This window comes from Pithys albifrons, chromosome 5 (assembly GCF_047495875.1).
Source record: "Pithys albifrons albifrons isolate INPA30051 chromosome 5, PitAlb_v1, whole genome shotgun sequence".
Taxonomy (NCBI): Eukaryota; Metazoa; Chordata; class Aves; order Passeriformes; family Thamnophilidae; genus Pithys; species Pithys albifrons.
The window spans coordinates 23,707,195-23,718,381 of NC_092462.1; the positions used below are offsets into that span (position 1 = coordinate 23,707,195).

Below are 11,187 nucleotides of genomic sequence, written 5' to 3' on the forward strand. Positions count from 1 at the left end.
CACAGAACACCACCACAGCAGTTTTACATAAAATGTTTGGAAGTGTTAATTTATACAATATCCAGGTGTGAGACATTCTTCAGTAGCTAAGTCTATGATTTACTTAAATATCACTTACTGAAATTATTAACTCAAACACATGGTCACCATAAATTTCAATTTCTGCAGTAATTTCCATGCCTATCAGGCACTAGAATGCTAAAGTCATTCAGCATGGATGCATAGTTCTAACTTAGAGTTTTACTGTGCTGAACTGCATGCATGAATCTCTTAAGCTTGCAGTGTTATGGAAACCCAAAGAAACTGTTTCTTTCATTTTTATTTTATTAAAAGATTGCATATTACAAGTAACTTTTAAAAAAAATCAAAATTTTTATAGCATCTGCAGCAGCAGCAAGTCTTGTAATTCATAACTGGCTATTAAAGAAAATTGCAGCACAATATAGAGGATTTAAAACAAGAATGAGGAGAAAGAGGTAGAAGGAAAAAGATAATTTCATTTGTAAACGTGCTTGAAGTGTGGGGTTTGAGCTTGATTCTTTTATTCAAAGGTGGTGGTGATAGACCTTTCAGAAATGTCTTGGATTGTGTTTCATATCCGTTGTATTGGAGGATAATGAAGTCCGTACTGGTGCTGAGCCCTCTGCTGCTTAACATTGGGGAATCCTAAAACAGCAGGACACTGCGAATACTGCAATATAAAATGACAAGTTAGTGACTGTAGAAAAGCCCCTGGGTGAACATCAGCAGAAGACTGCTGAAGATAATCTAGGCTACTGCTGCCAGCAAGGGTACTCCCTCCCTGCCTGCCCCCCATCCCCAGCCTGCAGCAAAATGACAGCAGATGTGCAAACCTTGCTGCAGATGCGGAGACCAAAATTCACATAAGACTTCAAAGCCTTCACTGATGAAGCCCAGGGCTCCTGATAATTAATTACCAACTATAGCCTGGGAAGTTCCTCACAGTGGAGGCTTAGATCCGTTTTTCCAATTACAAATGGCTGTAAGAGTAACCTCTGACTGGTACAACGTATTCTGTGCTGAAATACTGAAGTATTTCACACAGTAAAAATTATCAGCTGCAATGTGCCTCTGTCTTCAGGTTGACTATCAGTATTCAAGCAAAGGTAATGGCATCTCTGTCCTCCCAATTTTTCCATTTGTCACACTAAAAACTGCAACTAACATTTATAGTACATCTAAAACAAGAAGAATCATAAAATGAAATGTGTGCTGCATCATTAGAACCTGAGAACAAACCTCAGGGACTTAAATTCCTCTGTTACATTCTTTTTATATTCAGAGCAAGTAACACCTAAAATAACTGCTGGCAAATGAGAATTAGAAGAAAACATGAAAGTAATTCTCCAGACTCTGTAAGTTATAAACATGTAGAACTTTCGAAAAGGGTAGTCCCCAAACATACTAAGACATAAAAATGTATTTCCTGCTTCTGCCATGGACAATTTTCACTTCTCATGATGAATCTTAACATATATCTCTGGCAAAAAAATATTTACAATTTCAATACCCTATGAAAGCAGAGTCTGAGCTGAACTTCCACAATATTTGAGGAATGCACAAGAGCTAAATTCTGAGTTTGCAATGTATATATATATACCAAGTACTTTCCTTTTTTCAAAGCTCTGAAGTTCAAGGTAGAGAACCCAGTGACTTAAGGAGCAATTGCTCTGGGACTCTGTTACGTAACTCAGAAGAGGAATGATGAGTTGGTCTTCCAGTAAACATAGGCTATTTCTGTGTTCCGGCTCCTCAACCTGAAATGTTTCTTGGAATGCAATGTAGCTAAGCCCTGGCACTCTACAGTTCGGCATTCCCATGCTCCCTGGGCTGTGTGCTCTTTTCCAGTGGGTAGTGGGCAAAGATTCCTTCATTTGCATGGTCTTCTCACTCGCAAACAGAGTGTTTGCTCCAGCTGGAATCTGCAAGTTTCCCTGCAAGGAAGGCCAGGGCCCACTGCATTTCAAAAGCTAAAGGTTTGCTGGCCTTATGATCACAGCTGTAACCTGTGGGCACACACTGGGCAAGATTAACGGGCATCGTGGGCTGCCTTCCCCATTCTCTGCAGTGAAGTCAGACTCTGTCTTACTGTGCAGCTCCTTTAGGCTATTTATACAGAACCTTTACAATGAAAAAATGTTTACCTCTTCCCTGTCCTTAGCAGATCAAATCCTTCATTGATTTTTGTGAAAGGAAGTGTGTGAGTTATTAATGGATCCAGAACAAACTTTTTATTCATGTAGTCAGCAACCAGTTTAGGAACAGCATCTTTACTCTTCCAGCCTGAAAGAAAAACCTCAGACAATGGGTAATGAAATACTAAATGCTTGTGAAAATAGATAAAACCCATGGCAGTTTAAATTTTAGTTAAACTTCGTAGAGCAGAGTAGCAGAATGAAATGTTGCATCATGTCTTTGCCTTTGTAACACAGAGTGCCAGCAGGAAATATGAGACAACATGCAGCTATTCCATGTGTGACAAATTGAGTAAGTGCTTTCCTGGTAGAACACTAGTAGAAATTTCAATCTTTGCAGAATCCGAACTTTCCCTCACATTAAACACTGTTTCAACTTAATCATATTTCATACAAAAACCAGTGTGCTGACATCCATGTTGGTAAGTTAGTAAGTGGAAACTTGATTGTCTGATCAAAATTGAGGTGGGTGGTGTATCTTTTTCCTTACAAGCACTACTAGATAAAGCTGTCACAAATAGTAGGATGCCCTTCCAGAGGAACCTAATTTGTCTCTGCTATTTCATTCAGGTGTCTGTCAAATATATCAGAGGAACTGGTTGTGAGTGCGAACACCTGTTGTTGGAAACAAGTTTTCTGTTGCCTTCAGCTTTGTGTTGAGTGAGCTAGGACTTGCTGGGTGTAGGACTCTGCTAGGAGAGCTCTGGAAAAGAGAAAGAACTGGAAGGGACTGTCAGCAGCTGGCCAGGGATCCAGCCAAGCTGGGTATGACCCCTGATTTCCTTTATGGTTCTGACTCTCCATCTCTCCCACTCTCTTTCTCTTCCTCTCTTTCTATCCCTCTTGTTCTCTTTTTTTGCCGTTGCTCTTTTCCTCCCATTCCTTCTCTCCTCTCTTCCCCCTCCTTTATCTTTTTCTTATTGTCTCTTTTTTCTTCCTTTGTCCTTCTCTTATCTTTCTCTTTTATCTCTTTTCCTATGCTTTATTTTTATCTCTTTTCCCTCTCCTCCTTATCTCTCTGTGCTACCTTCCTCTGACCCTTTTTTCTCATTTTCCCCTCTTATTTTCTTTCTTCTTTCCTCCTCTTTTTCTCTATTTTCTATCATTTTATCTCTTCCTTTGTATCTTCTTCTCGGCCGTTTCTTCCCCACTTCCTCCCTTTTTGTTTTTGTCTGTCCTTCTCTTGCCATTAACTAACTTGCCATAATTAATTTCCTATGTACTTCATTATCAACAGAATAGCTATCAATATTACTTTCAATAAGAAAACCTCAGCAATGAATTTGATATATCCTATTTCATTCAAGATGATTTACAAGTTTCCCAAGCCAGTTAAACCACATGTTTCCAAGTCCTTACCTCCAAAGACAGAGCCTTTCCAGCTGCGACCAGTGAAGAGGAGCATGGGATCAAAAGTGATCTTTTGTGCTGCAGGGGGCACTCCCACAATCACACTGACTCCATAGTTGTACTGGCAAGAGGCCAAGGCTGCGGTCTGCATTTGAAACAGAAAGACACCCAGAGTCATAAAAGATTTGCCATTGGAGCACAAAAGTCTGAACTCCATCTCCTCTCAGGGGTCTGCTTGCGATTCATTTTTTGTAACTGAAACCACATCAAAAAGATTCCATTGCATCTGCTCACACCATTGCATCTGCTGTTAGGTACATCCTAGCTTTGTTATCGTCATTAGTGATAAGCCTCAGCTGGAAAGCAGATAATGGGCTATGTGAAATTTAGCCACTCTGGTTAGTCCAGGGCACTACAATGAAGTTCCCTGCGCTAAGTTTCAGAGCAACCTTCTGTCCCTGCATCTCAGTGGCAGATACCTAGACTTGACAGGTTTGAAGTTAGCTTGCTACTTTGCCAGTGGCTCTCAGCTCCTCATCCTCGGTGCTCAGTGGCTCAGTGAAGAGAATGCCAACAGGCTAACGCCTCATTTGGCCGTGCCTTTTGGCTGCATTACCATGGTATCCGTGCGGCCGATGACCTCGAAGGAGTAGTCCACGCCCTGGCCAGTCATTTCGATCAACACTTCGTGAATGGGCTTCTCAAAATCTTTAGGGTTGATGCAGTCGGTGGCTCCCAGCTCCTTGGCCTTGGCAAACTTGTCACTATTGATATCCACAGCAATGATGCGGGAGGCTCCAGCTGCCTTGCAGCCTATGATAACAGAGAGGCCAACTCCCCCAAGGCCAAAGACAGCACAGGTGGAGCCTGGTTCCACCTGTAATAACCATGCAAACATGGAATACTGTTACAGTCTAAAGAAAGCACAGTGCAGTCTCATTATTAATATGATTTCACTTAAGACACTTCTTGTAATCTAGAGATTAGAGAAGGAATTTGCACATGCATACCTACTAGTGCAGTAGGTTACAAACCCACATGTGACTAAGAGAAATGTCCCTAAAATACATTTCTGAGACCAGGTATTTATTTTATGTCTCAGCTTCAGGTTTTGGTTTGGGGTTTTTTGTGTGTGTTTTTTTTTTTTATTTTTTTTTGTTTTGTTTTTTGTTTTTCTTTTGATGCTTTATATTCCAGTGATGTTAAGAAATGTCACCCCACTGGAATCAGTGCCAGCTGTAAAAGGCAGATTCACATATTGCTACAAATTACAACCCTTGCAATATACAGGCTTCTAGGTATTCCTAGACTTCAGTTACAATAAAACAAATAAGTTCTGTTGTAACATTTTAGAGGTGTGATAAAGCTATGAGGGAAAACTTAATAGATGGTAATAACTATTTTTACTTATTTTGAATTGAAGACTTCTGAGTACCTTAGAGAATCTGAAGTAAGCAAAGAACTAGTGTCTTCTTTCCACCCTGAAGTAAGAAGAGTCTATACCTCCTGCCTGCCATGCTGATGACCCACTTGCAGGCCACACAATCCTGAACAGACCACATGAGATATCAGAAACACCCACCACAACACTTACCTTGGCAGTCTGCAGAGCAGCCCCATAACCAGTTGAAAATCCACAGCCAATTAGACAAACTTTTTCCAGAGGAGCAGCAGAATCAATTTTGGCCACAGCAGATTCATGCAGTACTGTGTACTCAGTGAAGGTACTTGTACCAAGAAAATGGTGAACTGCTTTTCCTTTGCAGGTGAATCTAGTGGTGCCATCAGGCATTAATCCACGACCTAGAGCAAGGCTGTTTGAAAAATGACCAGAAATAATCAATGGCAAGTGAGGTCTGTTGTGTGTATTCAGTTTTCTATAAAGAAAAATCAAATTAGGGTTATAAGTAACCAAGGAAAACTCACTCATTTTTACTGCACAGGTTACCCTTGGTGTTTAAGCAACCCGTGCACTCCCCACACTGTGGAACAAAGAGTGGAATAACCTTGTCTCCTAGAAATAAAATAGTAATGACAGAGGATTAAAGAAGGCAAACAAGAAGCATGCAGGTAAAAATATGCAGCAGTGTATTTAATCACCAGGTAAATATGCACTAGGAGCGCAGTGGTGGGTTTATTTCCTTCTGCTGCCTTTGGAAGATAAGCCATCTCTCTGTGTTTTATGTAAAGGACATAATTAAAGCAAAGTTATGACAACTAATTTTCATATGCAAAATCCCTCGTGTCTTTCCAGAGAACTGAGTCTGACTTATGTCATAAACCCATGTTTGCTACTGACATTCCTGAAGTACTTATGCATCAGTTTATTGCATTCTTCTGTGTAAAAGGAAAATAGTAATACAGAGGTAAAGAAACTGAGAAAAAAACTAACATAGCCTAGACTGGAGTGCCAAGATAACAGGGCTGTAAACTATGCATACAAATAAGGAGGAATTAAGCATTAATTTGCCAGTCCTCTTGAGCCTCTTTGCTATTAGCAGTCCTTTTACTGTTGCATTGGAGTAAAGGTAGGCAAAATATTTGTCAGAGAAACGGTAACACACAATCTAAGCCAACATCTCTAATTCTCTAGCACAGTTAATCTGATTAACAAAGTAGCACATAGCTTTCCAGTGTGGGAACACAGAAAGACCTAAACAACAGGTCATGTCCTCTAAGGTATCCTTGAAAAAAATCAAAGTTGGAATATTTTCCTCAGCAATACAAATGCTCACAAATGGAATAATATTTGACTTAAAGTGGAGTCTGGAAACTTAGCACAGGGTTTGCATTCTGTTGCTGCTCCATACCTGGTTTGAATGAAGTCACTCCCTGCCCAACACTCTCCACAACACCAGCTGCTTCATGCCCAAGAATTATTGGAAAAGGTGCAGGCAGTGCACCAGTTATCACATGGTCATCAGAGCGGCAGATCCCTGTGGCCATAATCTGATTTACAGGAAAGACAATAATTTTTCAGCGTTTAATTGTATCATGTCGTATGTGAAAGTGAAATGATATCCTACAATTGGAGAAGTCACTTGCTGCCCTCCAAAATCCAATAGGTACACAATAAATCTACAGGTAAAACAATTTGGGTTGTGTGATTCAAGATTTTCATGTTATGTTTTAGTCTTTAATCTACAGAGAAAGACTCCTTTGTGAATGTTTGCTCTGCAATACTGAGCCATATAAGGAGTCTCATTGATTATCTGACAGAACCAATGTACTAGCAATAAAATTATATAGGAAGAAAAGAATCAATTAAATTATTCTTAATATTTTTATATAAATACATAAAAAAACCTTTGTAATATTATAGACATATGACAAAATTATGTAAATACAAATTAATGATCACATATTTATAAACATAGAAATACAGTATATATTTTATATTTATTACATTTAGATTATATTATAATATATAATAGATATGTTATATACATTACACATTATACAATTACATTATGTTATAGTTAATTACATAATAATTATTACATATTATTTGTATGTTTTAAATATTTGTATTTGCTACATATACAAAAAGGCAGGCTACACGTAATATTTTATATCACATTTTGCCTTTTCTTGCAGCTAGAACAGCTGTATTTTTTTCAAACATTCAGGTATATATTTACAACTTCCATTCTGATGGAGTTGTCAACCCCATGAGAAGGTTGTCTCACTTCTGAAACACTGAAACTGCTCAAAAATGAAAGCAGTTGCTGAATTCCACTGAGATCAACATCCAGGGGAAAAAGGAAGCTCCCAGCCCTACTGGGCTATTTCCTAGCACAGACTCAAACAAAGCAGAAGATGATTTCTTGCTCCATGCTACAGATGCTGATTTTTGCCTTATATTGCAAATTTTTCAGCCTATTAGAAGAACAGGTGTCAGTAAACAAAAAAAAAAACAACTATGAAAAATTTTTTTAAAGAAGCCATTAGCAAATTTAGGACTTTGAACTTGTTTCACAGGAGCTCACTGATTAGTAACTCCTCACTAGTAGAATGTTTTCTGACTGGATCTTAAACTTTTACAAAAATAATTCTGATAAAAAGCAAGACAGAATGTAAGTCATAAGAGTTGTTTCAAATTTTATTTTTACAACCTTTATGCGAACTTCATGTTCTTTTGGTGGGGCAACTTCCACTTCCTCAATACTGAATGGTTTATTGGCTTCCCACAGTACTGCTGCTTTGCATTTAATAACCTGCAAACAGAGCAAAGAAAACAGGAATGGCACTTGCATTTTCAAGCCACCACATAGACAGATTCTTACATTTCTGCATGTGGAACTCCTGCTCATATTTGTGGAGAAGAGAGGGAAAACTACAGGAGAAAACCCAAACAGTACATAACGAAATAGCCAACACCAAAGGACAGTGTAAACTCATTTTTTTTCTCTACCAAGATTATATCTGACTTGGCTCATATTTCTGTCATAACATGTTTTCAGCAGCATGTGTAATACTCTCCAAAATAACTGGATAGCTTAATCATACTCATTGCTCCTTCTCTGACTTCCTTGGAGGATTTTTTTTTGCGATTTTGGGGATTACTTTTGTATATTTGTGTCTTTATGGAGATGGCACACTAAATGATGCCACATATCATGTAATGAAAAGGCCTGTATTGCCTAGAATTGCCTGTGTTGGGAACTGACAAAATTGCTGAAAATGGAATTCAGAGCCTAATACAGATTTATAAATGATTTAGTAGAGCCCAAGTTTAGCCATGAGGTGATAGCTGAAAGGACACTTATGAAAAATAGTGCAGCACTGCACAGAGGTAATTTTGAACAGTACCTTCAGTGCAATATTATCCATGCTTAGGTACCTTCCTTCTCAGAGGGGACATTTAACTTATGGGGGGTTGCTACCCAAGACAGCTTTTTTTATTCCTTCTGTCTGTTGGGCTAAAGTTTGTCCATTAGTTCTTCAGGCATTGTGCAGGTACTGACAAGCCTTAGGGCTCCTCTGACCATCTGCCACTGAGAAAAATGCACTCAGCAGAGAGCGGAGCATCATTGGCTCCTCATCCCAGGCTCTCAGACTGAAGGTTTCCTCCCTGCAAGCTCAATCCTAGTGTATTCAAAAGCAGTGGGGCCTCTCTGTCCCCATTTCCATTCCTGTTATTCTCTTGGTGGTCTCAGCCCATCCCAGATCTTTAAACAACCCCAGCCCTTGCAGCATGATTTTCCGTGTTAACCTTATGAGTGACATATTGTTAAGTCCTCAGTCACTCTATTAAGTCCACTGACTGCAAGTGTTTGGATGGCATTATCTAGAGAGGGAAATGGAGGGGAATTGAGTCCATGGTGCAAGAAGTTTTGCAATGCATGAGTATCCTGCGTGACTGGGCCAACTTTACACCAGTGTGCTGCAAAATTTGCAGGAAAAAACAAACAAACAAAATTTTAGCATCAAATGTTTTGAAGTAGAAGTAAAAATAATGTTTAATGATCCGCAAACTGTAAACTGGTAACAAAGAAAATAATTACTAGGAAATACAAAACATATGAAATAAAATAGTGCACTGTCAGTGGCTAGCCATGAAGTGGGGTGGGCACAATGCTTTGAAAAAAATTGCCTCGAGATATTTACACCAAATTTAACTTTTCATGTGTCAAATGCAAGTGTGATTAGCAAAAAATTCACAGGAGAGACCAAAGATCACATTTTAGAGAGACACATTTTTGAGGAAACTGAAAAAAAAAATTAAAAATTTAAAAAACGGTGGCTTATGTATTTATGTTGTATCACACATAGCACAATGATGATTTCATGACTTGCACATGCAAAGCACATGTAATGTTTTCTAGAGCAAAGGTAGCCATGAACTGTGGATTGCTGAGAAGAAACAAATCTCTCCTATAATTAGACATTGGCTAACTATGTATTGTTCTGATGGTTGAGTCCCTGTGTGAACCTTTACAGATTACAACAGGATCCCACAGAGGCACCACCAGCACACTATCACCCACTTCATCTGGTGACAAGCCCTGGCTGGAGTCACGTTTGTTTTTTCTCTCGTGTGTTCTACCAGCCCTGCAAGTTACTGTGGTGGGGGAGGGTAGGTGCAGAAACACACCCTTTTACAGAGCATGAGGATTATGCTGCTTGGTTACATAAAATGCACAGTAGCTTCCATATCATTCCAAGACAAACATGATGACATCAAGGCAGTTAACTTATATCACAACACTTCATTTACCATTCTCAGTCCAAGGCTGGGTAAAGGACTGAACTTATTTATATAGTTCATAGAGGACTGAATTTATCTACAAGTGAGCTACAATTAATTTTGCACTTGAGGCAAGTTGGAGTTAAAGAGAGAATTTTTTTTCTTTTCTCTCATTTTATTTGGTTTTAGAATAGTGAAGACAGTTGGCAGTAACAGCAAATGATCCTGGTACTTTCCTAAGGCACGTTCCATCAAGGTACATGTTTTTGGTTGTTTTCCATTTCTGGGTTCCTTGTCTATCAAACTCTCTTGTAGGTCTCTGAGTGTCCGTTCACATCTCACCAGCAGTGCAAGAAGCAACATGTACTGGTATTAAGCTGCATCTCTCTTGTCACTTAATTTCTAGCAAAGACTCATTTCAGTCCCAGCTCAGTACTGCCTTGCATGTGAAACTTAGTTTTGGTCTTCATTAATTTAAACTTGAGACTTGTTACACACATATTCAAATTTAATGACTGTCCTAACATCAGCACAATTACACCCCAAAACTTAACACATATTAGCCATGTTCTTTTTTAGAAAAGAAGATGATATGAATTATAAATATGCTACAAGTAGTTTAAACCGCTGTGGGATCTCAGAATGGAAACGGATAGAGCAGATAAATAAGTTGATTTGAACACTTACTACATTCTATCATGTTTTGAACTATCCAAACAGAGATTAAAAAGAGTTTGCTAACCCAGCAAGGAAGTTGTTCTGGTGCTGTTACCCCATGTTGCCTCAAATAAACTATTGCCTTGAAGAACTAAAAACCATTTTCTAGGAGAGTACAGTGGCCTGCAAATAAAGGCAGTTCTCCTGTACCACCTTCATCCTAAACTCTCATCTGTGCTATAGCACCTGGACTTATGGTGTCCCTCCAAAGAATTTGCATTTAAAAATACATTATTCAGCTGCAGAAAAGAAACTTTTCTAATATAAACTTTTGCTTACTTTGCCTGCTGTGATCATGTTGACTGGTGTCTGTTTCAAATCTTGCCACCAAGAATTCACTCAGCCTTAAAGCAGTTGCGTTGCTGGTACCACAAGTCCTGTCCAACACACTGGAAGCTAATCTTATGAAGTGCTCCTGAACTTTTAGCCAAGCCTCCCAGCTCAGAGTCCCACCCCTTAATCAGAAAAAGTGCTAGAGTGAAAACGAACCACTTATCTGATGAAACCTCACCCTTTATAGTGATCTGTCTTCCTGATTCCTTTGTCACACTCTTCCCTTTTTTGCATCCCACCTATGGCTTCCCTCAGCATCACAGGAAGAAAGCAAAAGCCCTGGCTGAAAGCTGTTTTTCCACCTCCTCCCTGTGAGCTGCTCTCCAAACCCACACTCTCAGTGGCACAGTAGGTGCAAAGAGAAAAGGAGGGAGTGCCTCT

At 39.2% G+C, this 11,187-nt stretch overlaps 1 protein-coding gene across 1 annotated transcript; it reads right to left on the bottom strand.

Moving 5' to 3' along the window:
* Positions 1-303: 303 nt before the first annotated feature.
* On the bottom strand, positions 304-10,902 carry LOC139672214 (alcohol dehydrogenase 1). The gene is made up of 9 exons (XM_071555904.1): positions 10,753-10,902; positions 7,682-7,783; positions 6,377-6,515; positions 5,493-5,580; positions 5,161-5,380; positions 4,183-4,443; positions 3,576-3,711; positions 2,166-2,304; positions 304-691 (listed from the first exon to the last, which is right to left on the bottom strand). The coding sequence occupies exons 1-9, from the start codon at positions 10,768-10,770 to the stop codon at positions 667-669; spliced, it is 1,128 nt and encodes a 375-aa protein (XP_071412005.1). The 5' UTR covers positions 10,771-10,902; the 3' UTR covers positions 304-666.
* Positions 10,903-11,187: the final 285 nt, after the last annotated feature.

Bases quoted from the DNA above. Each gene is read 5' to 3' on its own strand.
- LOC139672214 (XM_071555904.1), bottom strand. The intron at 6,516-7,681 runs GTTGTAAAAATA...CCTGTAAATCAG, and splicing joins AACATGAAGTTCGCATAAAG to ATTATGGCCACAGGGATCTG. The intron at 5,581-6,376 runs GTATGGAGCAGC...TTTTATTTCTAG, and splicing joins AGTGACTTCATTCAAACCAG to GAGACAAGGTTATTCCACTC.